We start from the raw sequence: 27,027 nt of genomic DNA on the forward strand, positions 1-27,027 counted from the left end.
GAACAAGTTGTCTCCGAACCCCAGAAGGACTATCCCTATGACGTCGTCCAAGCAACCGTATGTCGGATTCTCTGAGAGAGAGCTGGCTGGGTTCTTCTTCAAGAGAGGTGGAGCGCTTAAGCAGAGGCTTATAGATCTGGCAACCGAGGACGGATTCCATGCTTCTACCGACGAGGTCTACAGATGGATGGGCGAGAAAGAGCCCGGGTTCTTGATCAAGAACTTTGTCGCCGATATCGATCTTAAAGGCCTGAAGGGTCGCCAGAAACGAAGAGCAGGTCGCCGAGCCAAAATCAAACTACGGTCCCTCAAGAAACTCGAGAAGCACTTGCAACAGCTTGAGGAACCTGGATTCCAGCCAAGAGACTACGTCGAGAACGGGTATATCTCGAGGGGATCCCTAATGAAAGATGGATTGGGATTGTACCTGTCGACCTTCAAGTTGAAGGAGCTGCAATCTGTACGATATAGGAGGTTACCAGACGATCGTCTGCCGCTCAGGATCGTGTCGACAGTCGGAGGCACAGACTACTACCTTCAAGAGATTCGTAACGTGATCTGGACCGAGGAGGACATCGAACAGTTGTGGCCAGGAGTCAATCCAAGCAATATCAAGATCCTGACACTCGATGCTGGTCAAGCGTTCGTGGTTGGTGCGTATGCCTATCTACCTGAGGATCCCGACGGTCACTACAACCTCGCGGTGAATCAAAAGGCAGTTATGCAACCTGTTTTTCGTTACAGGAGATGGCTTGAGAAAGAAAAAAACTCAAAGGAGGGCAATCAACCAGAGTCGATTTCGGAAATGGAGTCTCGTTTCCCACTACTTCGGGGTCCAGGCGCGAGCATCACCAAGTACTGGGAGGCACTTGAACTAAAGAAGAAAGGCCCAGAGGATGACGACGAGGAGGAGGAGTCGAAATGTCCAGCAGGAGAACGACTCTTGGAGTTCTATGCTGGATCCAACAACAGATTCAAAAAGCATGGTTGGGATTGGGACAGGGCGAAGCAAGCAGAATACCAGGCTATTGCGGCGAGTCTGTTGGGTATCGTAGGCGGAAGCATTGGCCATCCCCGGGACCCAGCCAATCCAGTCTTGATTGGCGTTGGTCTTGGTCAGTTCAAGAGTACAGGGCGCATTTCGTCCCTCCATTCAACCTTCCTGGACTACTTTATCCCATTGGTATGTATGCTATTTATCATGATTGCAAAGTGTTCAAATGTTTGACATATGTAGAGAAGGGTTGACACAATTTATTAAAAAAAAATCTAGGCCCGGTCATTGGGGTATATTGTTGTGGGACTCAACGAGTACTATACCTCAAAAAAGTGCCCTGATTGCCAAAACTTTGTGGCACAGGTGACCCTCCGCGAACTGAACTGTCCACACTGCGAGCATTATCACCACAGAGATGCGATGGCGGCTGAGAACATGTCCAGGATTGTCAGAGGACACCTGGAGAAGCAGGAACGACCTCTTTACCTACAGCCCAAGACGGCCGATGGACGGTACCCTTGGCAGGAGGACCCAAACATGAACTCTTCCACAGTTGGCACCAGCAACACCAACAGCAGTGCACCAACGACCAGCGCCAGTACAAGCACCGGTGCTCTCCCCCGTGGTCGCAAGAGGACACCATCTGTATCGAACAAGCCAAGAAAGCCCGGGAAAAAAGCAAAAGAGTTTTAGTATCATAGTTAAGACTAGTTTTTTGTGTGTCCGGAAACACACACCATATTGCTGAATTCGGTGCATTAAGGAGGGCACCTATTTCACTTCGGTGACGTAGTTTACGCCCGAAATGCACTGGATTCGCTTGGATGCGATATATTTCCGGGATTCACGACACCTCGGAACTCTTATCTTTTCTTCATATCAGAATCAGAATTCATCGTTCGAAGACATGGATCAGTGCTTTCGAAGAATGAGTTCCGGCTCTGATAAAAGAAAAGCTACACACAGTTTGGGTCCCATCTTGCGAATAACAGGCTTTAGTCATCATGCTTATTCGGCTACGCTGAATAATATCCGCATGTATCAGCCCTTGTTGTGGAGAAGGGGCGTAATCTTGCTTCCCGCATCCAATATGGTTTTGCCGAAACGCACCAGCTTGTACAAGTCCCAGTTGACCTTCCCATCTTGTATCGCTGCTTCAGCCCAGTCAGTTCTCCATAAAGCACTGGGTGATGTTGTGCCCGGACTCTCATACCTGCACAGCCTGGTGTCACTTTCTGTAGAAGTCTGTCAAAGAGCTTCTTTAGTAAGGCACTAAAACTACCAAGAAAAGTTCGGATACATCCTTCCATTTATCTGTGCGAAAGAAGTAAATCGATGACTGGTGAACTACAGAGGGAGAGAGGGGAACAATGATGATGCGTCGTTACTAAAACAGGACGGGAAAACAGGCACGTGCTCGAATAGTACCATTTTGGAACATGGTCACTTGCAGTCCGGGCTTATTTTTCCATCCCTTGCCAACATGAGCGAAGACAGCAGAAGTGCAACCTACATAGACATGACCCAGCGCCAAAATCCCATGGAGCAGAAGGAGCATGTGTCTCATTCAGGATCTCAACGCTCACGGCAACAGTCAGATGAGTCATGGGATTCAAAATCAGCGTCCACGGCTTCACTACAGATTGAAGAAGGTGCGGAGATGCCGCCAACAGACACAGAGAGTTTGGAGAGAAACCGTGCGTCTTATTCAGGATCTCAGCGTTTGCAACAACAGCTGAATAACCGATGGAAATCAGAGTCAGTGTCCTCGTCCTCGCTGCAAATTGAAGAAGGTGCAGAGCTGCCGGCAACGGATGCAGAGAGTGAGACAGAATCAGATACGCACAAACCGGCTGCTGCAGCACGAGAGCTGCCTAAAAGGGCGCCGATTCTCCTGCCTTCATTGATTGTTCCGTTTTCAATCCTGGGACTTTTGATCCGCTTGGGGTTGGTATCGATCGAGACGTTTTCGGGACAGCAGGTCTTTGCGCTAGCATGGCCGCAGTTCATTGGATGTGTGCTTATGGGTTTGTTTGTTACGACCAGGGCGTGGATCGAGGAAGGCTTTGTCAAGGATAGGAGCAGAAGGAAAGGGCATTGGATTGGAGCGTTTATCTATGTAGCACTATCGTCAGGACTGTGCGGATCGATTACGACCTTCTCATCGTGGAGCTTGGGGGTCTTTGTAGAGCTAATCAACCCGTCCAAGATCCAGCGCCATGTGCTACAAAATGTGAGTGTGTATAACGATCAACGGCTATGTTGTTGTGCGATCTGGAGCACTGTGTTTGACAGAACATCTTTGTACGTATAGATTTTATCAGGCATTTCAGAGTTAATTGTCACCTTGGCTGTATCGATGTCAGGATTGCAAATGGGAGCACATCTTGGACAGGCTGTTCTTCAACACATCCGTACAGAAGCACCACCTGCTGCATCTGTACCATCTACTACAACACCATCACAGGATACCCAGGCAACCGCAACAAAGGATGAAGCTCAACTCAAACGAGCACCAACCCAAACGTTGGACCCAATTCGCCCGCTCCCACCCACTCACTGGACAGTCCTTGATGCTGTTATCGTATCGTCAGCTATTATTATCTGGATCGGCATGATTCTGGCTGCCATCTTTACACCAGAGGGCTCTCAGTCATCATGGCGGCACGTAGTCCTGGCGATATGTTTTGCGCCACCGGGAGCCATTTTGAGATGGTATCTCTCACGGCTCAACCCACGAATGAAGAAGTTCCCTCTGGGTACATTCGCAGCGAATATAGGAGGGTCGATGTTCTTAGCAGTGATTGTTTGTTTGCAACATAGTCCAGTCGCTGGAGGCAAGAGTGCACTGGCCTGCCAAGTGCTGAGCGGACTGCAGGATGGGTTCTGTGGTAAATACAGTACATGTCAACGCACTTCTGCGATGGCTTATTTAGAAGACAACCTAATGAAGATATCTTTTTTGGTCAATGTGAACTGCTAGGCTGCTTGACTACAATTTCAACATTCGTATTGGAGCTAAAGACTTTACCACGGAGGTCATCGTATATCTATGGACTCGTCTCGATCGTAGCGGCTCAACTGGGCATGTTTGTCGTTTTGGGCTCATTTGTGTGGACACGGAGGTCAACAGTTGAGGACGACAACGTCTATCAGCATGACATGTGTTCCATGTGAGAGTCCCTATCGCCTTTATTGTACTCTTAACCCGGCATCTTAGAAATAACTCCACTATATAATAAAGCAAGCAAGGTATAAGCCACCATAATTAGGCGGCAACTCTACATTTTTTCACGTAGAGGATGCTCTACCATGTCGCGTAGACCTCTCTCCCTCATGCCCGAGGGCCAGGAAAATAAAAAATAAAGAATATTTCTTCTCTGTCTTTCTCTCTCATCCACTCTCTCTCTCTTTGTCTGTCTCTATCACCGCTGCCTGCCGCCATCCTACTTTGAACCCCTTCAACATGCCCAAGAGCGAATAGTGCAAGAAAAACCGTGACCGTCAGACCTACTATACATGCCCGAAAAGATATTTCATGTCACCACGTCGCTCGCTCATTTCGCACCACAACAAACACAGTGGCTGCTTAGTCTAAGGTGCACTTATCTCATTCTTCTTTTTCTTTTGTTTGCACCTTACGAACCCAGCGGTGCTTCATCAAGTGCAATCCTTGAGAATGGCCAGTGAAAAACCTCCTTTCTGGCTCTTTGTACATCTCGAGTCAAGCGCAAGAAGGCTGGTAACACTGAGAAGAAGAGGAAATTTGTTGTCCATGCTTCCCAAAAAAATGATAATATGGCATTTGAAGAAGGAGGAGAAGGATCCAGTTGCTGATGCGTCTCTAGCGGAGCACCAGATAGCTGATGCCTCTATAGAGACAAACCTGAAGTAGAGGCTATCTTTAGGAACGAGATAGCATTGCACCACCGACATATCTTTGGAGCGGTAGATGCCTCATTTCACGACACCATACAGAAGCCGGTCATCCAGTATGGTAGGAAGATTATCATATTTTGGAGTCGATTACCGTCAAGGCTTACCAGTAGCACCTCGAAGAACCTCTGGCCAGGTCGAGGACGCCTGCCTCAAGAACTCTTGAAAGACCGGCCGCACGTACAGACATTGTGATTTAGGGGAAACATGCGAATAAGGGAAATCCGCTCAACCGACCTTTCGTAAAGTGGTTGGTCGACATTGGCACGGAGCTAACAATGAGCTCAAGTCTGCACAACGATTTAATTAGGATCTCAAACTAGTACATCTTCAACCCGGAGAATCAAGGACTAACAAACCCATATCTAATCATGGACAGGATTGGAAGAAGGTTCGTGTAAAGTTGGATACTAGACAAGAAGTGGATCCTAAGATCCATGACTGGGCAAACATTTAAGATATAGTAAGGGGCCACTGTTATTCATGGCGTGTTCCAGGCTCCATTCTACCATCCAAATAAACCGTGTTCGTTTTCCCTCTTTGAATACTTCGCGCTACCTATTTTCTTGAAGATGGAGCTTTGACATGTGCGCTTAAGGTTTGGGGTGACGCGTAGCACAGCGCACTGTGAAATCATTCCGTCTGCTCTGCTCTCTATCGACTGTCGCTGCTTTCGCCTACTCTGCATATCCTTCTACTTGCCATCCTTCCCGCGGTTGTTCGCAGTCAGCGACTAAAAGCCGTTCAAATCTGAACCTCATCTGACGCTACTAACTGTCGCGTCCTTGGTAAACAACCCTATCTTTCTGTAGCGGAATAATTCGTTACGAAAAGAACAAAGCACCTAGCCATTTGCTCTAACCGAGTTTCTATTACACATCTCACTCGCTTCGCTCTTTTCCGCTACAGACCCTTTGGCGCTGTCATACAAGACGTTCGACATATGTATTTGTCTTGCTAACGAAAAAGATAAAGAACATTAACGCTGACGTGAGGCTTCCCCGAATTGATAATCCACTTTTTATTGCAGAGGCGAGGATGAGAATGAGGATGAAGGCAGACTGATGGCAAACATAATGAATTGAAAAATCATATTAGCTTCAGCACTTTCTGGCGAGGACCTTATCCTGTTGCAGAAAGAAAGAAAAGTCGAAAGGATACTCATAAAGTACAAGTAATTTTTAGATGGGTTTACTTCCTTGTACCAGGAAATGAAAAAGCGTGGGCCCCGCCAAGCTTCGTCGATCCAAAATCGTTGGCGAACACACAGTTTGAGGTGAATTTCCTTGAATCATTTTACTCGGAAATGGTGCGCTTGATGATCAAGAACTATAACGAAGGTCGTGTGCTCGAAGTAGGTCACATCCTGGGGAAGAAGCTGTTTGAGACTTTTGGGCTCTGCAGGATTCACATTGACGGCGATATGACCACTGAAAAGGCAAAGGCTCGCCTGGAACGCACCATCAGTAGCGACGGTAGTAGTAGTAGTAGTAGTAGCAATTCTCTGAGCACCACCGACATTAACAGCGAAATCAATGTTCTGGACACAAAAAACCGTAGGTTGCATGTTTGGATTACTCCATCAAGGGTATCTTGAGCATGGCGGGTGGACCGGAGGGTCGGAGGAAGCTAATTGAGGATAATTTAGTCCTTTGCTTTGGCCTGGGTTCATTCAACACTCAAACCGTGACTGTATCATCAGAGTAAGTCCTAATGCGCGTCCAATGTATACTCCCGTGTTCGTCTGTACTATCTAGGCAAAGAGCTTGGGATACGTCGTGCTGGGAGCACACGAGTATTATACAAACGCAAAATGTCCCCGTCTGGACTGTAACCGGTTTCTGGTCAAGCTGCCGTTTCGTACAAAATATTGTCCCGGGTGCCATGTCCTGTTCGATCGCGATGCAGTGGGAAGCGAGAACATAGCCCGTGTATGCCAAGTGCGGCTACAGGATCAAGCCTCTGCAAAGTTCTGTAACAACAGCAGCAGCCCTAGGTCCGGTCATTTCTGCCAGGGCTAGAAGCGTCAGACGCCAGCAGGCCCCAGCGCATCAGTCACCACATGCAAACTACAGTAGGAGCCGCGAGGACATCGCTGGAGCAATACGATTTATTGGGCTTGAAAGTTCCATGAACAATTTGTAAGTTACAGTCTTTATGTCTTTACTTGCTTTGCTTGTTGTATTAATAATATGCGTATTCCTCTGAATTGGATGCAGACGCTACTAGTAGATATTCAAATATTGATTTGTGGATGCTCAACTGAGCAAAAGGATCGATCAAAATAACTTCGTGAGCAGAAAATTAGGAAGAATCAGAGGGATCTGGACTTTCCGCAACAGGTGGTAAATAGGGCGAAAAGAAACAAGAGCTGTATGGAGTCACACACATTACGCCCATGGCGAAGCGGGAAGTCGTACATGCACATGTTTTGTGCTTGCTGCTTCTTCCCCTCCACAACCTCCCTCCTCCACAGCCCCTCGTCTTCTCTCCTTCCTCTTTCGTTCATTCAGTCATCAGTCATCCTTTCTTTCCATCTACCCTATTCACCCCCCATCCCTCACCGCCTTCCCCTCCTTCATCTAACTAACAACTAACTGTCATCAGCAACTCTTAAAATAACCATCCCTCATTATCTTGAGCCTACACCGCGTTTTTCTATTCTTGCCTGAACCTCCGTCGCCACTTTACTTCTTGAACAAACAGTGCAGAACCGAGGTCTCGGGCTGCCCCATATAAAGGAACCACTTTTCTCTCTCTCATCTACACTCGAACCGGCGATTCGCCCTTGTTCATCATTCCTTTCTGTGAGAGGTAAGGGTTAACCCCTAAGTAGTGAAGCTAAACCGTGTCACACACCAGTTGTCTCATACCACCACCTCCACACTCCCATAGATCAGCGAGCCAATTCCTCGGGAACCCAATTCAGGGTACTAGAGACCAAGCATCATACAATAGTACTGATCAAGTCTACTAATATCCAGGATAAATAGCAGGACCAGTCAGTTGATCCTGCAGGAACCATCTATCTGAACGTGCACATAGGAAGGAGGGACGGAAAGAAGGAGCGGCGCCCCACCTCGTCCTCCTCAATTTAATTCGCTGCCATGTTCTCGTCCTTCAAAGAGCGCCTCAATACAGGTCTTTCGAACCTGCATGAGAAGGGCGTCTCAACCAGTGCCACAGCTGCCAATTCACCCACGCCGCCATCGTCCATAAAAGCAACGATACCAGGGACACCAGACACCACCCACGCGGCCGGAGCTGAGGGTATTCATGACGATAAAGCAGGATCATTGACTTCGTTAGCCTCGCCACATTCGCCAACGCCGTCGTCTACTCCTCTGGCTCAGGGACCACCACCCACAGCCTCGTCTTTTGTTTCGCTTGCGTCAAGAATCAGTGGCGGTGTCGCATCTACAGCTTCTTCATCCTCATTGTTCTTTCGGCGACCTGTCCAGCATCAACAGGCCGCCACGCAGTCATCTCCATCCAGCCTTATTGTTTCTGGAAACGCAGGATTAGGGTCAGGCGTAGGAGGAAACATAGTTGGCCTTGGCAGCAGTGTGAGCGGTGGTAAATTAGCAGAACTGGTGCAGAGATTGACACTGGACCCCAAGGATGAGACGCCGGACAAAGCAGACCTGGCGGCTATCCGGGAGCAGTATCAAAGTGCTGGATCGACGGTACATAAACAGGAACAACAACTACAGCAGGATAAACAAGGTCAGGAAGAAACACAGGAGGAGAGGGAGCACGAAGAGCAGCAAGGGCAAGTGCAGCATCAGGGACTCAATGAGAATGGGCTTCCGGAGGATGTGATTGAGAAGCTGGAGATCTTGCAGCGGTACGAGGCAAGATTCTCAGGTGAGAAGATGAAAATGGAGAAGAGCAGCATCAACAATAGCAGCAGCGAAATAAGGATGAAGCAGACTGTGATGATAATGATGAAGGGGAAGAAGGACGATATGAACGCTAAAAGGGCGAGGACGGCTTTCTTACCTCAACGAGGCACGCACTTGATTTTCTTCTTTTCTCTTTGACTGTATTATGCTGCAATTTCATCCGCTGCTGATGGGTTATGCTCATTGATGATCCCCATGCATTTTCTCGAACGTATGAGTTCCAAAGGAACTAAGTCTTCCTATTCTCCTTCTTCTCGGGGAATAGATCTGGCAGGCGCATTCAAGAAAATCGTGCAGGAGAAAATTGCGGCCGAAGCTGTACTCAAGGCGACAACAGCACTCGAGGATCTGGGAGACATCGAGGCGCTGCAGGCGCATATGCAGAACATGGCTCGCAAGAGTGAGGTATGGTTTCCGAGATACCTTATTGCGATAAACGTTTACCCACTTCAAAATACGCTGTCTTCTAACATTGCTGGGGGTTATCGTTCATTTTCATTACTAGATGTCGATGCAGGAAATAAAACGCCTGTCAGATGAACTTCGAGGTACATGATATACTGGATTCAGCTTTTATTATTTGGTTCACATCTCTATTGTGGTTAGTATCCATCGATGCTATTCTAGAAGCCCAACTCACTCTGCCCTTTCCACCTCCCATTCGGCCTCAACAACTTTACAGAAACGAGAGCTGCCAAGGATACCGAGGCGGTCTCGCAAGCGGCATTAATCCAGGACTTACGTAACCAGCTCTCGCTGCGCCTGGAGGTAACAAAGATTTTGATTAATGTTGCGGCGACAGATCCATTTCAATTCAAGAGAATAGAGATACTGATATGTATCCACGTGCTTAAATGTCTACACAGGAAATCGATCGTCTCAAGCACCGGCAAAAGGATTTGTCTGCATCCTCAGACACCCTAAGTCTGAGTGACACTCTCTCCGTGCACCACCTCGACCATTCTTCAGATGTGGATACAAAACCCAACTCCATCGATCTCATCTCCACACCATCTTCTCCTCAGCCACCTTCCTTGTCCGCCAGTGCTTTAGACCCATCTCTAGACTCTGTAACTGTCAACCTGCCAACAGTAGCAACCTCAACAGCATCTCTCACCACTCCATCTCCTACTTCAACCGTCGCCAAACCGAAGCGCGCGACCAAGGACAAAGATCAAGCATTGAGAGAACTCATGGCTCGGTTGGAGTCTGTATTGAAGGAGAAGAACCAAGCACGAGAGGACCAGGAGGAGACTGTGGAGCAAATGGAGTACTGGAAGAGAGAGTTGGGGAAAGAGAGGGAGGCGAATAAGGCAATGGCCGAAAAGATGGATCGGTTGCAGGCTCAGATCGCAGAAATCGAGGAACAGAGAAAGAAGGAAGCTACTGCTGCTGGCGCTAGCCCCTCAACGAGGAGGACGATTCAAGAAGGTGTTTCTGAAGACGCATCTACTGACTCAACGACGACTGCGACTACAGCTACGACAAAAACCGTAGACGGCGTGGAAGATGATTCTGTGGAGGATCGACTATCGCTACTGCAGAATGAACTCTGTACAGTCCGATTGGAGCTCGCCGCAGCTCTTGAGCGTGAGATCGCCCTTCGAAAAGCGCATGAGGAGCTTGCAACTCTGCAACAGGCCTACTCAGCGCTTCAAACGTCCAAGACTAAAACCGAACGAGCGCTTGATGCCGCTATGGGTCAGATCCAGGAACTCGAGGACCTAGCAATAGCATTGGGTGAGACAAAGCAGGCTCTAGTCGAGGCACAGGAGGAGGTGCAAGAACGGCAACAGCTGCTAGACTTGGAGAGGCAGTGGCGCGAAGAAGCAGAGAAGAGCAGGGATACGATGAAGAAAGAGTATGATGGGGCGGTAAGGCAGGCTAGGATTGAGGCTGAAAAAGGGTTGCAGGAGAAGGTTCGGACGCTGGAACAGCAGGTTGCGGAAGCAGATACGCAGCGCAAAACTTTAGAGCATGCTATGATAGAGCGTTCTGGGGCGGTGGAAGAAATTGTTGTGCTTAAAGAGAAGATCTTGCAGCTTGGGAAGGAATTGGAAGACACAGCGACAAAGCAGCAGGCTGCATTTCACGCCTTGCGAGAGGAAAAGGAGAAGGTTGTCGCAGCGCTTATAACGCAGCAGCAGCAAGAGCAGCTTCGTCAGTCCAGGATTCAGGAACTAGAGTCTGAGTTGAAGGAATTATCTACGAACAAGATCCCCTCTTTTGCACAGGACAGTGAGGCCGACAACAAGACTGACAAGGAGCCCAGTCAGGAGACGGGGAACCTAGCCGCTGATAAGGTACCATCCAAGAATGCACTCAAAAAGTTGCGACAGGAACTCAATCATGTCAGGAAGGCGAGACAAGAAGCCGAGACCACAGTGGCCGCACTGCAGAGTGAACTAGAGACAATGAAGTCGCAGATCCATCTCGCTTACAGTACTAGTCATCGACGTTCCCTTGAATCCAGCGCCAGTGATGCACAGGTAGCAAGAGATAACCATATTTCTAGTATCGAGGAGCTTCAGTCGCTCAAGCAAGAGCGGGAAGAGCTTTCCGAAAAACTGACTCGGCTGGAGCGGCTCCATCAAGGATTCGAGCGCTCATCTTCAGAAAAGATCCGAGCCTTTGAGCAAGAGCTAGCAGTGTTGGTCGAGCAGAAAGTCGCCTTGGAGGCCCAGGTTCAGGAGCAGTCAGATCTGCTGATCAAGGAGAAAGAGAAAGAGAAGGAGCTGGAACAGGCACGGGTCGCCGAGGGCATAGAACGCGTGACACTCGAGTTGGCGGCAGTGCGAACAGCTGAACGGTTCGCGAGCGATAAAGTCACAGAGCTGGCCAAGGACCGGGATATGGTCATTGAGAAGGTCGCCAAGCTAGAAAAGCGGCTAGAGAAGCTGCGAGAGTGCAAGGTTGGTCAAGAGCAGAGCTTGACTGGACAGATTGAGGAACTGAACAAGGAGAAGACCGCCCTTGAAGGACAGCTTGTCGAAATCAAAACAGCATTCGAGTCTTGGAAGGCCAAGAGTGAGGAGGAGAAAGAACAGCTACAGGAAAAACATACTGCGTTGGTCGGGGAACACGAACAAGCCATGGCAAGGATCTCGGAACTGGAAGAGAAGCTAAAGGGCGCTCCTGGAAAGATCGACGATGGCTCTAAGATCCAGGACCTGGAGGCCCAGCTGGCAACTCTGAAGACAGAGCTGCAGACGAAGATCAATAATCTAGAAGTTGCACAGGGTCAAGCTCAAGTACAACGGACCCTGCATGCCGATAAGGTCATGGAGCTCACAAACCAGATCCAGACACTCAAGGCTGAGTGCGACTCATATGCCCAGCCCAAGCATGAGCTCGAACTGCAGCTGCAAGAGGCGGCCGATCAGGCAGAATCTCTCCGCGAACAGCTTAAGATTCTAGAGGAGGACAATGCACGACTCATGAACGCCAAAACTGAGTCTCAGGAACAGATGAGTGAGCTTCAGTCCAAGATCAGCGCATTAGGTCTGAAGGAGAAAGATCTCAAGGAGGCGTTGGACCTTGCAAAGGATACAATCCATCAGCGGGACGAAGACCTGTCTGCAATTCACAAGCAACTCAAAGAGACAGAGACCGATCTGGCGAAGACTGTGCAGAAGCTGTCGAAGCTGGAGAACGAGCGAAAGTCACTTTCGGAAGATGTAGAGTCGATCAGGGCGAATTTGACAAAAACGCAGCAGGAATCCAAGGCCGCGGTCGCAAAATCGAGCAATCAGCAATCTGCGACGGCGCAGGAGTTGCAGCGGCTAAAGGCGACGCATGTGAAGATACTTCAAGAGAGGGACCAGGTCACGCAGGAGCGGGATAAGCTGAGCCAGGAAAAGGAAGCTCAACAGAAGGAGATGCAGATGAAGCAAGCGGAACTGGAGACCCTGCAGAAGATGCATGAATCTACTGAGTCACAAATGCGAGAATACCAGACGCAGCTGACAGATGCAAGAAATAGAGTCGATACGCTGGAAGAGCTCACATCGATTGCGAAGCGTGTCGCCGAGACCAAGGTGGAGGAGTTTGAGGCATTGAAGGCAAGAGGTGAACAGCTGGACGAGGAGCTGACGTATACTAAAGAGAGTTTGCGGAGGAGAGAGGAGGCGTATGGTGAGATGGTGCGCAAGTTGAAGACGGACATTGAGGGGACGAGGGAGGTTCTAGGAGAGGAGATTTCAGGATTGATTGAGCAGGTCGAGCACAAGAAAGAGGAAGTGGAGGAATTGCGAGCGAACGAGGAGCGGAACCGGAATGAGATTGAGGAAATGAGTAGGGCTCTGGAGGAGAACTCACAGACGATTGAGAAGTTGGAAACGGAGATCCAGGAATTCAAGAGTCGAAAGCGGGACCTGGAGCTCGAGCTGGTATGTGTACGCTATCTTTTGGTCTGCGTTGAAATTGGTGCGTGAAAGATGGATACTGATACTATTGCCTTCCTTTTGCTTCTACAATAGCAACATTTTAAGGACCTGGAAGAGATCCTGGCTAAGGAAAAAGTAGCGCATGCAGCTGCTGTGGAAGAGTTCAAGATGCGAGAGGGCCATCTTCGCACCGTCAACAAGGTACCAGACGAAATTCGTCTCTTTCCTTTTACTAGAAGTCATGTATCGGGCTCCATCTGCCTTTTGAGAAATACTCTAACTCTTTTGTTTCCTCCGCATTGTAGACACTGAAAGAAGAAGTCCGTAAATTCCAAAAGCACATCTCGCCACTTCCTTCGCCCTCTACGCCGTACTCGCCCTACTCACAATCCAACGTTTCACAGGCACCAGGCGGATCCGCAGCAAACTACCACAGCACTCCATCCACGCCTAAACCCAAATCTTCCGCCTCTACAAGCCCTGGTGCTGCTTCAACTATGAATGGCGGGCGTTCGTTCTCGTCGCCAAATATGACGCCACCTGCGACACCTCGGTTCGTCCGGCATCAACCACCACCGGATGAGGATGTGAATATTGAGTATCTGAAGAATGTGCTTCTGAACTTTGTGGAGCATAAGGAACGTCGGGTAAGGATTCATATTGCTACTGCAGTCGTGTTTTCGCGCTATGTGTTGTGCAGTATGGACCTTGACACTAACTTCTCCCATCTTGTCCCATTCGTGTCTCATAGCAACAACTGATACCCGTTGTGGCACAGATGCTGCGGTTGTCGGCTGACGAGCAGAAGCGATTTACAAAGGTCACTTAACCACTTCTCTACTTCTCTTATGGTTTTCTTAACATGTATCTTTTGTATACCCCATGCATTCAGCATTATTATAATGTTTTCCTTTTTTTTTTGTCCTTGAGCGTTTATTCGATCGTCTTTTTCTCGTAATAAAAAATACCTATCGCATCATCGTCGCCTTTTCCGTATCTCAATCCAGTGGTCTGGAATGTCGCTGTTCTTGCTGTACACCCACAACAGAATCTGCTGCTCCGTTTTCCATTCCCATAGTCCATCGCTCAATGTCACAGCAAAGTTCTTTGGCCCACCAGGGAAATGGTATGCAGGAACATAAACCTCCGTCATTGCGGCATCCGTATCCTTGACTGCAGCCTGATATTCCTCAATTCCGAATTTCGTTCGCAGCTTAAACACCTTTTTATGTCGGTCGAACGATATCTCAGTGGGTTGCCCCACGGTTGCAATTGGGTACGGGCGACAGAACTGCTCGATGGCACGCCCACCTCGATCTAGTTTATGACCGTCTTTGCGCTCAACGTATGCGGAGTTCGAGCAGTAGAGACTGAGATTTTCGCCGTTCCAGCCATCACCAAAAGAAGCATCATTTCCGATGGTGTAGTTCCAAAGAGTGTAGTGGGCCATTGTCTTGTCTAGACCGTTGAGGATGTTGTCAAAGGCCTGCTGAAACTGCTTGGATGTGGCAGCAGGCGGCGTCGTCTGCGTTACTTTGCTGATATTGGTGCTAGTACTGTCGTTTCGTTTGATGCTCCCGGCTTGCCGTGCCTTATCGAGTCCAACATCAAAGTGTAGCCCAGTCTCTCCTATCAGAACTGGTCTTTTACCTTCAGGTTCGAGAGTTCACAAAAAACATTTCAAAGAAAGGTCAGCACAGCAAGAGAGCATGTAAGCAGAACGAAATAAAGTGAATAGGACGAAAAAGCGCTTACCAAGCCGTTCATAGCACTCCTTTTGTATCTCGCCTATCTGCTTCCCAAACAGGGTTTCCGTAGCTTTCTTGCCGAGAACAATTGATCGGAAAAGGTTCTTGTGTCGCCCACGGCTTAGACCCAACAGATCGATGTTGATCCAGCCCAGGTACCGCTTCGTCAACAGCACAAGGTCGTCGTAATGGTGTGGAGCATAGACCATGTTGGTTATCAATTCATCATCCGATGCCTTGTCGCTTTTAGATGTCAAATGGGTAAGGTCGGGAGGAGGGACATAAACCGGCGGTTCCAGAAACAGAATAGCTGTAGGATGCACCTTCCGAACTATTTCAGTAACACGCCTCGCAAAGGGCAGCCAGTGATCCGGTACCCATTGAATCAGGTCCCGCTGTTGAGCAGTCGGCAAGGATGACTCTGGTCCTCTGGCAAAGTAATCTTGCTGCAGTATTTTCCGCTCCTTGATCGACCACACGCCATGCTGTGCCCACAGACACTCTCCCGCCTTGGGAAATCCAGGATCCCGGCGAATGCCATACTGACGATCCAGCTCATCCCGTAGCTCAGGGCTCAGCCACGCCTTGGTCGGCCGTCCATGCGATGAGAGATGCGCAGATGGGTTGATAGTTCTCGATCCAGATTTAACAGGTCCTACGAGTTCGAGCTTATAGGTCGCTACATCTTCCACGACAAGTCCCTCGCCTAACATGAGCGACTGCAGTGGCGTGGGCATATCTCCCTGTCGCATATCATGCTGATCCGGCAACATATCCAGTCTCCCGAGTCCAATCCATCCATTCGACGGTTCGTTCCAGGAATCGTACCCGAGCACAACATGGTCCTCCAACAGCGGGGCTCCCTCGGCGTCTTTACATTCATGAATCCTGTCGACCAACGCCTGAATTGCGCCCAAAAAGTGCGACTGGAGATAGTCCTGGATGTTGACGCCTTGGTCAAACATACATTTGGGGGCCAGGATCTTGCCCGCGTAAAAGAGTGTGAACATGGAGGCACAGGCTAACTTGTAGTAGTTTGTCAGCCAGACCATTCGCAGTAAGGGCTCGTTGTCTTGGAGGGTGTTGTGGACGACAGCGGCACCCGTGGCAGCGAAGTTGTGGGGGTCCAGACCGGCTGCGTAGAATGTCCAAAGAGGGGCCCCTGAGCCTCCCGAGAACCTTGACCACTGTTTTAGAGGTAGCCGTAAAGAGGGTAAGTTTGGGAGTATTGTTAAATCGCGCACACATAGTTCAGGATGAGCAAGAAAAGAAAACTCAAGGCTTACCACGTCCTGGTGAAAGTCTATCATGACCTTGAATCCATATTCTTTGGCCTTGAGCAGGGCTTTTACAGTGTAATCGAGGAAGTCTTCGTCATATCTCCCACTTCACCGCAAAGACATGAAAAGAAATACGGTCAAATATAATACATGGGCTAATGTATACCGACTGTATATAGCACACTCGCTTCTAACTTACGGTCCTTGGTGCTCAACGGCCTCCCAAGTAACGACCCAACGGATCATCCTAAAGCCCCAATGTCTCAGCCGTGCGAGGTGTTCGTCCGCCTCCTCTAACTCAAACGGTCTCCCCACAAAAGAGATGAGGTCGTCAGCAGTCGGCTCAGCCCTGACGGCGGCGGCCTCTGTCGTAGTGGTGGGATTGTCACTCTCATTCCGTTGCTCATGCTGCCCAATGTCATCCTTGTTGCGATTCCCAGTCGATGCCTCGATCGTGGTTGAATCATCCCTCTGGTTACGCCTTTTCAAAAAAGCGTCTCCGCCGACGTGCGAGGGAACAGGGACGGGATATTTGGGGAACTTGCAGCAGCCGCTTAGATTGACACCCCGCATGAGCCACGCGCGGTTGATGGCGTCGCGCAGAAAAATGTCATTAGGTTCCACCCTTAAACGAGCCTTGGCTTCCACTGGAGTAGAAACCGAGGTCTGAGGATCTGTGGCAGATACAAGGGGAGGAGGAGAAGGCCTGGGCTGCGTAGCTGGTGTATCTGTCATTTGCGGATAGAGAATGGAGGTGGAGAGTCGAAGGAAAATGTGTGTTGCAAGAGTGAGAAGAACATTAGTCGTGTGGAGAAATAAGTCCAGGGAATGCGCAATGGCCTCTCAACGGCTCGCGAAGGAAAAAATATTTGTCAACCTGCAGCAAGCAAGCTTCTATTCCCGGTTCCTGGGAGCATTCCGCTCTTTAAGGCGCTGTTGTTGTCGGGGGAGGGGGAGAGAATGGCCACATTTACAATAAATGGCCCCCGTATTTAATCATTGTGATATTACATTCATTCTTACTCTGGGTATCTTGCGACTTATTACACTTACGGTGTCTGGAATGGTTGCTAGGCCTTAGAAGGGCTAGGTTCGTACTGTTGCAGGTTGCGGGGGGGGGGGGGGGGGGGGGTGAATCCTCCGGGAGAAAGCATCTGATGGCAACCGAAACGGTCTTGCTGCCTATGTAATTTCTCAGCCCTGGGGCTTCCTAAGAGGAAGATGAAGAATGTATGCTACGGTTGCGGTTATTGAGGATAATAATGACGGAGAAGATGCGTCCAAAGAATTTGTCAGCATTGACGGATGTCAATCGCCGAGTCCAGGACACCGTTAAGACCATGCCCCTGACAAAAAAGCGGATGCTACTGAGACTGAAGACATATCGATGAAGGGTAGTGCTGCTGTTACGGTTGGGAAGAGAAGCGCTGCTGACCATAACTCGATGAGGGCTATTGCTGTTGCAGCCACTGATATAGCGACAAATGGAGTCGCATGTGCAGATGGGCACAGGACGACCAGAATAGGCGATGATACTGCTACTGGCGGTACGTATCATCCATGTTCACTCACTGCCTGTTTAGATTGCCTGCCAGGGACGTCATGGCTATCAAGTGAGTTTCTTCTACTTCAAGAGGCATGGGGTTGAGCATTGGTCTGGCGGAGACTGGTCGGGGCGCAACTGCTGACGGTGCTCCATCAGAGTAGGTCAAGTCCGACATTGTAGTTTGTACAGGCTTACACTACACCCATGCTGAGACTCTGTGAAGATCCAACAAAGGCTCGAAGCGTATCATGATTGTTAACTATGGCCAATATGGACAGGCAACCCTGGAAATCTTGGCTTGCTCCTACTGCTGATCCATGTAGGCCTTCAAACAGGGCGCCTGGGCGCTATGTGGTCCTGAATTTCTGATATCACTGTTCAGACCCACCGATGCCAATGGAGATCCTATCGCTTCCTATAACACTTTAGATTGCATCTGCTGCTACTGTCGATATCCTCTCCGGATATACCTTTTGTCCCTTTGCCCATTCTCCTTGTTGGACGAGTTTGAGCTCATCCTCATCCAAAGGTCCTTCGCTGTTTTTTTTGTTCACAATATGACTTGATATGCAAATAGATTCGTCTATGCGATGTATCTTGGTTCACACTGCACATATAGCTCGCGGTAGGCAAATTGAATGGCCTCTATGCCATACCAAATTTCCGCCAGGAAGCTTAGACTTTAGCATGATCTCCCTACAAACGCCGCCAGGAGATCGTTCATCAAAAACTGAATTCTTCATCTTGAAATGCATCTATGAACAAGTCATCCCCAGACACTGGAAGGGAGCAGGTAAGTGGGGCAGGCACTCCTGTAAAAGAGTGATTGGAAGAATCAAACACACCAGATTATATATATATAATCGAGGCCATAGCCTCAAATACCCGTTTGCGCTTCCGATGATACAGAGAAATGCACCTTCCTTCGGTACCAGATGATCATTCATCGCGGTCTACCTTTGACGCGCAATCTCTTCGAGGGATATCTGCAGGCCTGAACTCGACCAACCAATTTGAGTGCAATGTTGAACCCATGGCGTCCCAGTTTGTCGCATCCATTGTAGTCCACGATCTTCTAAATCTGTGTGGCAATTGAGCAAGTTTGTCGACACTAAGGACTAACAGGCTTGTATCGACATTGACAGAGTTACGGGTCATATAGGCCCTCAGCTCTGCCAAGGTGGATGTCTTTAGCTCACTGCTTATAATGAACTTGACTGCAGTAGGTCCACCAATCGTCTTATCCCAGGCGGGATTGGCGAAGGCCCATATACGGCCATATTACGGATAAAAGACCAAACATAAGGATATAATTGTTCAAATCGGTATGTCTTTATTGATACTCTTTCAATCGCCTTCATGAGACTCCCGATTGAAGTCTTAACTGTGGCGTGTAAGAGTACTTGAAAGACTACTGCGAATCGCCCCCGAGTCGACGATCTCGAAAGACCCGCTTTATAGTGCCTAGGTTCAACCATGCGCGCCTTAATGTCCTAGGCCCCTACGTACAGAGAGATGCTCGAAGAGGCGAGTCATTCATTTACGTGCGCACGCGCTCTTGCATTACCAACTGACCAATGGCCGGAGGGGAATGGATCACACACAGACATAAAACGAGAAATAGAGGTGGCATGCATGCATGAAGGGGAGGATAGGGTCTCGAATGGCGTCAGCAGATTTAATCAACCAGCATGTGTGTGAGAAAGGCCAGGGGGTTGTTTTCGCTCGCATTGGGCGTGCATGAGAAGTGCACGCCATTGCAAATAATAATAATAATAGTGAATAGAATAGATGTAAAGCACACAATCTTTTGTTCTGGAATGTTAGAAGTGAAACAAACAAATGTAGGCGCGCGTCCTAACCAGGATGTTTGTCACCAATAATGAGGCGGCTAATTGCTCAGGAACCTGATCGTGAGAGAAAAAAGAACAGAGGCGAACGAATGAAAGGATTTGGTCGGATGCACTGGATATTATAGGTGTGATTGAGGGAAATAAACAGATAACTCGCTCTCTCGAGAAGTGTTATGTGAAAAGAGAAAAAAGAACGCGTGCAAGTTCAAAAACAGATGTTCGGTTGGAGGGAATGGAATAAAAAAAAAATCGAAAAACAAGTAGACATGTCGTCTCCTTGGAAAGGAGATGTGCGGACCGTTGGCGATGGCATCATTCGGGAACTTTGACGGCCCATTCGCTCTCTCTACCATAAATTCACCTGCGGTCTTTTCTATTGAAGTACTCATTCACAGCAGAGAAAAAGCATGCCCTCTGGCGTCGCACCAGAAGCGGGTTGAGTGCTCTTAAAGTAATACTTTCTAAGAATTCAACTAGTCTATTATAGCCTAGTGTGCACCTGAGGTTAGAATGAGGTGATCCAGGCTCTCAATCATTGTGTCCTCCGTGTATTGTAGTCTATGTATCCAAGGTCTTCCACGGTTCACTCTCTCTTTTTTTTATTTTTTTTAAAGAGGTATAGACCCAAGGGCAGAGAGGCACTCCGGAGCGAAAGGACAGATGGAGCATAGGATGCATCCAACCATAACGGACAGCGACCCCAACCGTTGGGGTTGTATGTATCTCTCCGCACATAAAAATTCCAGTTGTTGACAGTCTTTTTCTCATCCACTTTCCCAGGGGAACTGGCACGCTAAGACCCATTGACCCATTTGCAGGGTGCAACTATAAACAACAGAGAGCCAATGGGAGGCTCTTACCAGATGCTCGTCTGCTCTAAAACACAGTTTACTATCGAAACTTAATTTGTTGAAAACTTTATGGCGTGCGAACCTCAAAGGTTCGACGACCCTCGGGGTCACCTTCGACAGATTCGTGAGTGAGCAAAATACATGTAGACTAATAGCACATGCAAAGCATTTCCACCAACCTCCAGCCGCCCAGTCGGATGGGTTCCGTGGCGCCAGATTATCCAGATGCATGATCACGATGGTTAATTATTATACTATCATGTCATCCTCTTCTTTATCGTGGCAACACTATGTCCCTGCATACCTGGCTTGGTCTGGACCCTGGCAGCCTACATAATCTACGTATGAATGTGCGGTGAACCTGTGGTTCGTAAGGGGGATGCGTACAATATAGTGTTTAAGTACTTGAACTATCCTCTCACTCTCTTTTTTTTGCGCGTATTACCAGGAAAAGTTTGACAATATCTATTGTTCGCGTAGATTGCCTTGGGAAGGGTCAAAGGAATGGGCGGCGGGCATGCAGCAGGGGGACCTACAGAATTCAGGGGTAAGATATGTGTGGCCGCATGGGCGCGCAACTCTAGGGCATTATTTGTTTTCGTATCCAATCACGGCGCTCCATTTCTGGGCTGCAAGTGCATATGACGGGCTGCACTGAGTGCCAAATGTGTTGTTGTACCTGGCCCTTGTATTACGCAGATTCTATCCCTACGGGCATCGTGTGTGTGTTCAAATTGCCCTGTAGTTATTCACAGGATCCAAATATGGTGTCGTCCACTGTCATTCAGAATGTCGGAGACAAAAGGGCGGGGTAGTAACGCTAGTAGGAAAGGCATACCATGATGTCTGAATATGATACACTCTGTCCCTCTTTTGAAATAAGTTTCCCCTGGACGCGTTCTGCCGCAGAATAGAATGCGACCTGACGTAGAACCCACCCTGCGCTGGAATAGCCCCTCAGCCTTCCTACTATAACTCCTTCTTTTGCTCATGGGCGCTCTTTTGTGTTCATGGGCCTTGCACTCCACCCAACAAAGCCAAGCGGTCTCTCTAATACAAGAAAAGTGCACAGCTGATAGCGAAACAAAACTGGCGTGATACATGGGAGAATTACTTGGCAAATGTATGAGAATCCCTCGGGGACAAAATGTTCAGCCCTGAGAGGCGCCTATCTATCCTATCCTTCTTTCATGTCAATTATGCACTTGCAATTTCAATTGGTGTGTATAGATGAAATTTATATCATTGAAAACGCGATATATGCTATAGGTCCTTGACCTCAACTGATGCCATTTTTATTTCTACATCATATTCTATTTCGCAACGCCAGTGCACTTTGCTGGCATGGCTTTGTTTTCTTTCACCATCGACTTATCGTTCATGAGAGTTCCCAACGACTAATTCGATTTGTGTTATCGAGGTTGTCCGTTACATATGCACGTACGCCGTTGTTAATTAGCACTGTTGCAGCAGCTACTTCTCGTTTTTCACACGACCCCTGACGGGAACTAGACATAAACCTCTAGTAATCAACAAATAGAAAAGCGTGGACAACTTTCCCACAAGAGTGTAGATCCCATGTTAAGATGGCTAAACCAGAGTGCATGGTTCTAACCGGCTACTGCATTTCTCAATTCCCGGTAATTAGATAGCAATTATAATAAATAACAGCAAATATTTACAAACAATAGCAGCAACAATAACAATAACAATCAATAGAGAGGCCAACGGTTCAAGGATGCAGTTCGGGGTCTTCATTTAAACCGGGCCAACGATATCTAGTATAAACATGAGATTGAGAAGAGACTTGCGAGGATCGAGGTTTTTCCACAGACTAGTGAACCGCGACCGTTTACACTATTGCATTCCAACCAACAAGCAGCGTTGGTAAATAATGGTCAGGGCACTAACTAATCTTGTCTAGCTCATGTAGTCGTCCCTGATGCGAATCTTATTTTGGATGCAAAGGTTATGAAGCATAGGTTCAGATATGGAAAATACTAGCTCCAATCGCGTCTACATGCCCTCTCTAGTCAACGAAATCGAGCGCTGATTCTCATACGCATGTTGCTCGATATTTTTGTCCGTAGAAAGTAGAAAGTGCACGCCATTTCCATTTCACTGGCATCATCATGCATTTACAATAACCTTGTGCAAGCTACAGTGAACTTGTCGGAGGGGCCCTACTTACCCATGGGCTAGGGTTACCAATCATTCTCAACCAATCGTTCTTTTGACAAATAAGACACGTAATTTCTTCAATGAAGGTACGCTCTCATGTATATGTCTATCCCTCTATGCTATCATCAATTTCACTATAGTCTGCAGCAATTTGGTAGCCCTTGACGATTTTCGCCGTTTTTCTGCAGGGGTATTTTAATGGTCAAAAGCTGAATTAGAATGGATGAAGGGACCTGCATGACAAATCTACCGAAAACGGTTCAGGTTCTGCAGCAACAAATAAATAAAGTTCAAATAGTTGGCTCTTATTTGTTTGCTTGCGAGGGCGACAGTTTTCCTGGTATCAAGGGAAAAAAAACAATAACTAAAAAACCTGGCAACGAACCCTTGCAGCACAAGGGTTGAAGAGGGATAGACCCTTCTGTTCCGAATGGGGACACAAGACAGCAAAACAAACAGAGCTCAACAGCAAACAAACACATCCCCGGATAAAAAACAGAAACACGACATCGGCATCAGGGAGAAGCAACGCCATTGGACGCTGACAGGATTGCGGGTCTCCCAGGGTTCAACATGAGAAAATAACATTATGCGTGAGAAGACAATTGCGGCAAGATTGCATTCGCTGCTCTCGCTCTTTCCCTCATTGCGCACGCGCGTATTAATTTCAAACGGCACCAGGATGCTTTCACAACAGGTACATGCACTCCATTCAAATGGATCTTAAAGAATCCCTCTAAGCATCAAGAAATAACGCGCCTGAATCCGTATAAATACCATCCCTTCATCTGCCATCTTTCCATTTTTTTTCTTCATCCTGCATCCTCTCCTCAGCTTCTCCAAGTATCTCCAAGTCTTTTCAAGCCTTTCCAAGTCTTTTCAAACCAACAACAACCTCAGCTCTTTCACCATGAAGTACACTATCATCCTCGCTGCAGTCATTGCCCTCGTCCAGGCTGCTCCTCTGATCAACAACGGCGGCAAGGCTATTGCTGACTCGTACATTGTTGTTCTCAAGGACGGCCACAACGCTGATTCTTTCCAGGCCAAGTTCGATGACATTGCCAAGCGCCAGAACGGCCGTGGTCGCAAGCCCACCATCCACCGCAAGTACCAGAAGTTCCCCGGTTTCGCTGCCACCATCAACCAGGCTGCTCTCAAGGAGCTCCTTGCTGCTGATGAGGTTGATTTCATCGAGCAGGATGCCATCATCTCCCTCCAGGGCTCCCAGACTTCCCCCCCATCCTGGGGTCTCACCCGCGTCTCCGAGCGCAACCTCGGCCTGACCCAGCCCTATCTCTACAATGATGCTGCCGGTCAGGGTGTCACCGCCTACGTTGTCGACACCGGTGTCTACGCCGCCCACTCTGACTTTGGCGGTCGTGCTACCTTCGGTGCCAACTTCATCTCCGGCTCCGCCAACACTGACGAGAATGGTCACGGTACCCACGTCTCCGGCACCATCGGAGGCACCAAGTACGGTGTTGCCAAGAAGGTCAGCATTGTCGGTGTCAAGGTCCTCGATGCCCAGGGATCCGGTGCCACCTCTGGCGTCGTTGCCGGTATGGACTGGGTTGCTGCCCGCGCTGTCCCCGGCAAGTCCGTTGTCAATATGTCTTTGGGTGGTAGCAAATCTTCTGCCATCGACGCTGCTGCCGCCCGCCTTTATGCCGCCAACATTCCCTTGATCGTCGCTGCCGGTAACAGCGCCACCACCGACGCCTGTGATGGCTCGCCCTCCGGTGCCGCCAACGCCTACACCGTCGCTGCTTCCGACAAATACGACGCTGTCGCTTCCTTCACCTCGTACGGTTCCTGCGTCGAGATTTTCGGACCCGGTGTCGCCATCACCTCCGCCTGGATTGGCTCCACCTCTGCCACCAACACCATCTCGGGTACTTCGATGGCCACCCCCCACGTTGTCGGTGTTGCCGCCTTGTACCTCTCCTTCAACAGCTTGCCCACCGCCTCGTCTCTCTTCAACAAGTTGACCTCGACCGCCACCACCGGCAAGATCACCGGCAACTTGAAGGGCTCGCCCAACCGCCTCGTCTTCAACGGCGCTGTCTAAACGACACTTTATCAAAGAAATTTTAGGGAGTAAGGGCCGTTAGGACTGGGTCCGCGGTTGCTTCTTACCTTTCGTATACATATCCTATTATTTTTGTGAATACCCATCAAGAATCAAAATAACTACAGCAAAAGACAAACCTCCCAGCCTATGTTGTACATAGCCAATACCTTAGTCTTGAATGGAATAAAATCTGAGGCGTTGATCGTCTCCAAAAAAAAAAAAGATGGATCTTCATTAGACTGCGGTTTTGACAATAACTATTGGATAGCTGCTTCGCACTGCCCATACACCAGAAATCGAGTTCTTCATCGCGTACTTTTTAATCATTAGAATGGAATTGGTACTTTGTATAACCCATACTCCAGAAAAACAAAAATGCATTTTTTTTTTGTTATTTATTTGCAGCCTATCTCGAATAACTTTTACAACTTAGCCAGAACAGCACCGGCTCCTGACACAGAGACACCGAACCTGCGATAAAGTTAAAAAAAGTCAAAGTTAGGATTCAATTGACTTTGCTGTCAAGTTTATACTGAGAGCCAAAGAGAATGGACTTACTGGGTCTCAACACCGATGTAGGTGACCTTCATATCCTCGACGACCATAGCAAAGCGCTTGGAGCGGACAGCACCCATGCCACCCTTCGTCAAATCTGTTGTAAATGGCGGGTAAAATAACAATAATGATGATGATAAGAGAAAGAAGAAGAAGAAGAAAAAGATGGTGAGTGGCTATAGATATACAGCCGCAGGTGGTACGGCTTATGGATTCGCCAGTGATAAGGATTTGTTACCTTGCACAAGCCCAGTGGCCTTGACAAAATCACCGTTACCGTCGGCAGCCATGATAACCTTGTCGCTAACATTTGTCCACTTGCCCCAGGCATCCATCACGCTATGTTTAACGTCGGCATATGAAAAAGATGGAGGCAATGATGTGAGGATAAGGAATAAGACGCAAATCGGTGGGACATTTCAACAGACGATCCATATTGCTATTACAAGGCATCTGCGGTGCTGATGCACACGACCTGGTCGATACCCTTGTTGACAAGATCCTGGTACTTTTGATGGTACCTATTCATCATTCAATGTACGATCGATCCAGGGTTAGAAAATCAAGCGAGCATGCGATCTTCTTAAAGTGTTGTTTCACAAGGTCTAAATGGGGGCGGCAAAAAACAAGTCCTTACTCGGGCAGGTGGTTGTTATTGCAGGTGGGAGTGAATGCACCGGGGACACCGAAGATAACGACCTTCTTGCCCTTAAAGGAATCCGTACTCAAGTTCTGAGGGATGCCGCATGCATCCTTGAGCGAGGGGTCATATGGGCTTTGTTGCAAAAGTAAGAAAAAAAGAATAAGTTAGCAGCTGCTTTGGAGTGATCAAAAGCGCCTAGCGAGGAGTCATAGCGGAGATTAGCACCCTTACCAGTACTTGAGGGTGATTGAAGGAAGAGTATCGCCGACTTTAATCTGAGATGTTTGCAAGGAATGACATAAAGTAAGAAGATGCCCTTAAAGCCCAGGCATCCTGAGACAGCAAAAATTTAGTGCTGAGTCCATGCTATGCCGCGGCTGTAGTTCCTCCCGTCTGATTCGAACCCGAATGTCGGAAGTGTGGAACGATGGCGAGATTGTTGTCGCTGGCCGGTTTCCTGTTTAATATGATGCTCCAACTGGTCTTGCCCTGAGAAGCCGTGGACCTGTGTCGTTCATCTGACAAACACTTACTTGAGACATGGTGAACGACTGAAATGAGGTTGCAATGAATGTGAAATGTTATGATGGAGCGAGTGATGGGTAGAGGAGAGAAAAGAGAGGAAAAGAGAGAGAGAGAGTGAGAGATCAGGAACGAATACTGAACGCGTTGAACCTTGGTCGGAACTATCTTGCACGCACTGGCGGGAAATGCGGGCAAAATTCTATCCACTTTTTTTGCCTATTGCTCATGGACCCTGACATCCCGCAGGCAAACCTGTTCATTTTAATCTTCTCTAATTTAAAGACTTATCTATTGCGATACGCCCGGCTTCTACCTGCTATAAGAATGAGTGGGTTCAGATACACTGAGCATTAAAAGCACGTGCCTTCTCGATGGCACACTTCCTCGTTCTGTGGTATCATGAAGTGTACGCTTTCTTGATACAAACTTTCAACTGGTCTACAGATAGGACCATGAGTTCGCGCGTGACGGCTGCAGTGGCACACTGCCTCAATTGGGTTTTTTGTCGCGGTAAGCCACTAATCGCCCATCGACACTCGTTTGCTCCC

The 27,027-nt window shown here is 48.5% G+C and overlaps 6 protein-coding genes across 6 annotated transcripts; 4 read left to right on the plus strand and 2 right to left on the minus strand.

Annotated features, from left to right (window-relative positions):
- Positions 1-413: 413 nt before the first annotated feature.
- BC939DRAFT_456197 (uncharacterized protein) lies at positions 414-1,773 on the plus strand (the record flags this gene model as incomplete). Its single annotated transcript, XM_051556293.1, is given in 4 exon segments — positions 414-1,183; positions 1,274-1,723; positions 1,740-1,741; positions 1,756-1,773. Coding segments are annotated over 2 exon segments (527 nt in total), but the record flags the coding sequence as incomplete, so codon positions are not given.
- A 676-nt stretch (positions 1,774-2,449) lies between these two features.
- Positions 2,450-4,449, plus strand: BC939DRAFT_210228 (CrcB-like protein-domain-containing protein). Its single transcript, XM_051550696.1, has 3 exons — positions 2,450-3,230; positions 3,312-3,888; positions 3,981-4,449. The coding sequence occupies exons 1-3, from the start codon at positions 2,481-2,483 to the stop codon at positions 4,172-4,174; spliced, it is 1,521 nt and encodes a 506-aa protein (XP_051410715.1). The 5' UTR covers positions 2,450-2,480; the 3' UTR covers positions 4,175-4,449.
- Positions 4,450-7,741: 3,292 nt separating this feature from the next.
- On the plus strand, positions 7,742-11,505 carry BC939DRAFT_210321 (uncharacterized protein). Its single transcript, XM_051550698.1, has 7 exons — positions 7,742-7,747; positions 7,829-8,800; positions 9,104-9,243; positions 9,344-9,386; positions 9,521-9,606; positions 9,705-11,141; positions 11,312-11,505. Exons 2-7 carry the CDS (start codon positions 8,041-8,043, stop codon positions 11,318-11,320), a joined length of 2,475 nt encoding a protein of 824 aa, XP_051410716.1. The 5' UTR covers positions 7,742-7,747; positions 7,829-8,040; the 3' UTR covers positions 11,321-11,505.
- Positions 11,506-14,166: 2,661 nt separating this feature from the next.
- Positions 14,167-17,333, minus strand: BC939DRAFT_456213 (glycoside hydrolase superfamily). The gene is made up of 4 exons (XM_051556294.1): positions 16,451-17,333; positions 16,258-16,357; positions 14,979-16,158; positions 14,167-14,873 (listed from the first exon to the last, which is right to left on the minus strand). Exons 1-4 carry the CDS (start codon positions 16,984-16,986, stop codon positions 14,200-14,202), a joined length of 2,490 nt encoding a protein of 829 aa, XP_051410717.1. The 5' UTR covers positions 16,987-17,333; the 3' UTR covers positions 14,167-14,199.
- A 6,110-nt stretch (positions 17,334-23,443) lies between these two features.
- Positions 23,444-24,974, plus strand: BC939DRAFT_456217 (putative subtilase-family protease). Its single transcript, XM_051556295.1, has one exon. The coding sequence runs from the start codon at positions 23,593-23,595 to the stop codon at positions 24,751-24,753; it is 1,161 nt and encodes a 386-aa protein (XP_051410718.1). The 5' UTR covers positions 23,444-23,592; the 3' UTR covers positions 24,754-24,974.
- Positions 24,975-25,120: 146 nt separating this feature from the next.
- BC939DRAFT_425380 (Redoxin) lies at positions 25,121-26,736 on the minus strand. The gene is made up of 7 exons (XM_051553154.1): positions 26,488-26,736; positions 26,186-26,229; positions 25,949-26,086; positions 25,758-25,832; positions 25,550-25,650; positions 25,315-25,408; positions 25,121-25,227 (listed from the first exon to the last, which is right to left on the minus strand). Exons 1-7 carry the CDS (start codon positions 26,494-26,496, stop codon positions 25,179-25,181), a joined length of 510 nt encoding a protein of 169 aa, XP_051410719.1. The 5' UTR covers positions 26,497-26,736; the 3' UTR covers positions 25,121-25,178.
- Positions 26,737-27,027: the final 291 nt, after the last annotated feature.

Source organism: Gamsiella multidivaricata, assembly GCF_025024155.1.
Source record: "Gamsiella multidivaricata strain RSA 2152 chromosome Unknown BC939scaffold_46, whole genome shotgun sequence".
Classification (NCBI taxonomy): domain Eukaryota; kingdom Fungi; phylum Mortierellomycota; class Mortierellomycetes; order Mortierellales; family Mortierellaceae; genus Gamsiella; species Gamsiella multidivaricata.

Excerpts from the sequence above, each read along its gene's own strand:
- BC939DRAFT_425380 (XM_051553154.1), bottom strand. Across the intron at positions 25,409-25,549 it reads GGCCACTGGGCTTGTGCAAG|ATTTGACGAAGGGTGGCATG; the intron begins GTAACAAATCCT and ends CATTTACAACAG. Across the intron at positions 25,228-25,314 it reads TACATCGGTGTTGAGACCCA|GTTCGGTGTCTCTGTGTCAG; the intron begins GTAAGTCCATTC and ends ACTTTATCGCAG.
- BC939DRAFT_210228 (XM_051550696.1), top strand. The coding sequence starts at position 2,481 with ATGAGCGAAGACAGCAGAAGTGCAACCTACATAGACATGACCCAGCGC. Across the intron at positions 3,231-3,311 it reads AGCGCCATGTGCTACAAAAT|ATTTTATCAGGCATTTCAGA; the intron begins GTGAGTGTGTAT and ends TTGTACGTATAG. Across the intron at positions 3,889-3,980 it reads ACTGCAGGATGGGTTCTGTG|GCTGCTTGACTACAATTTCA; the intron begins GTAAATACAGTA and ends GTGAACTGCTAG.
- BC939DRAFT_210321 (XM_051550698.1), top strand. The coding sequence starts at position 8,041 with ATGTTCTCGTCCTTCAAAGAGCGCCTCAATACAGGTCTTTCGAACCTG. Across the intron at positions 9,244-9,343 it reads ACATGGCTCGCAAGAGTGAG|ATGTCGATGCAGGAAATAAA; the intron begins GTATGGTTTCCG and ends TTTCATTACTAG. Across the intron at positions 9,387-9,520 it reads CCTGTCAGATGAACTTCGAG|AAACGAGAGCTGCCAAGGAT; the intron begins GTACATGATATA and ends ACAACTTTACAG.
- BC939DRAFT_456213 (XM_051556294.1), bottom strand. The coding sequence starts at position 16,986 with ATGACAGATACACCAGCTACGCAGCCCAGGCCTTCTCCTCCTCCCCTT. Across the intron at positions 16,358-16,450 it reads GCCGTTGAGCACCAAGGACC|TGGGAGATATGACGAAGACT; the intron begins GTAAGTTAGAAG and ends TTTGCGGTGAAG. Across the intron at positions 16,159-16,257 it reads TAGACTTTCACCAGGACGTG|TGGTCAAGGTTCTCGGGAGG; the intron begins GTAAGCCTTGAG and ends CCTCTAAAACAG.
- BC939DRAFT_456217 (XM_051556295.1), top strand. The coding sequence starts at position 23,593 with ATGAAGTACACTATCATCCTCGCTGCAGTCATTGCCCTCGTCCAGGCT.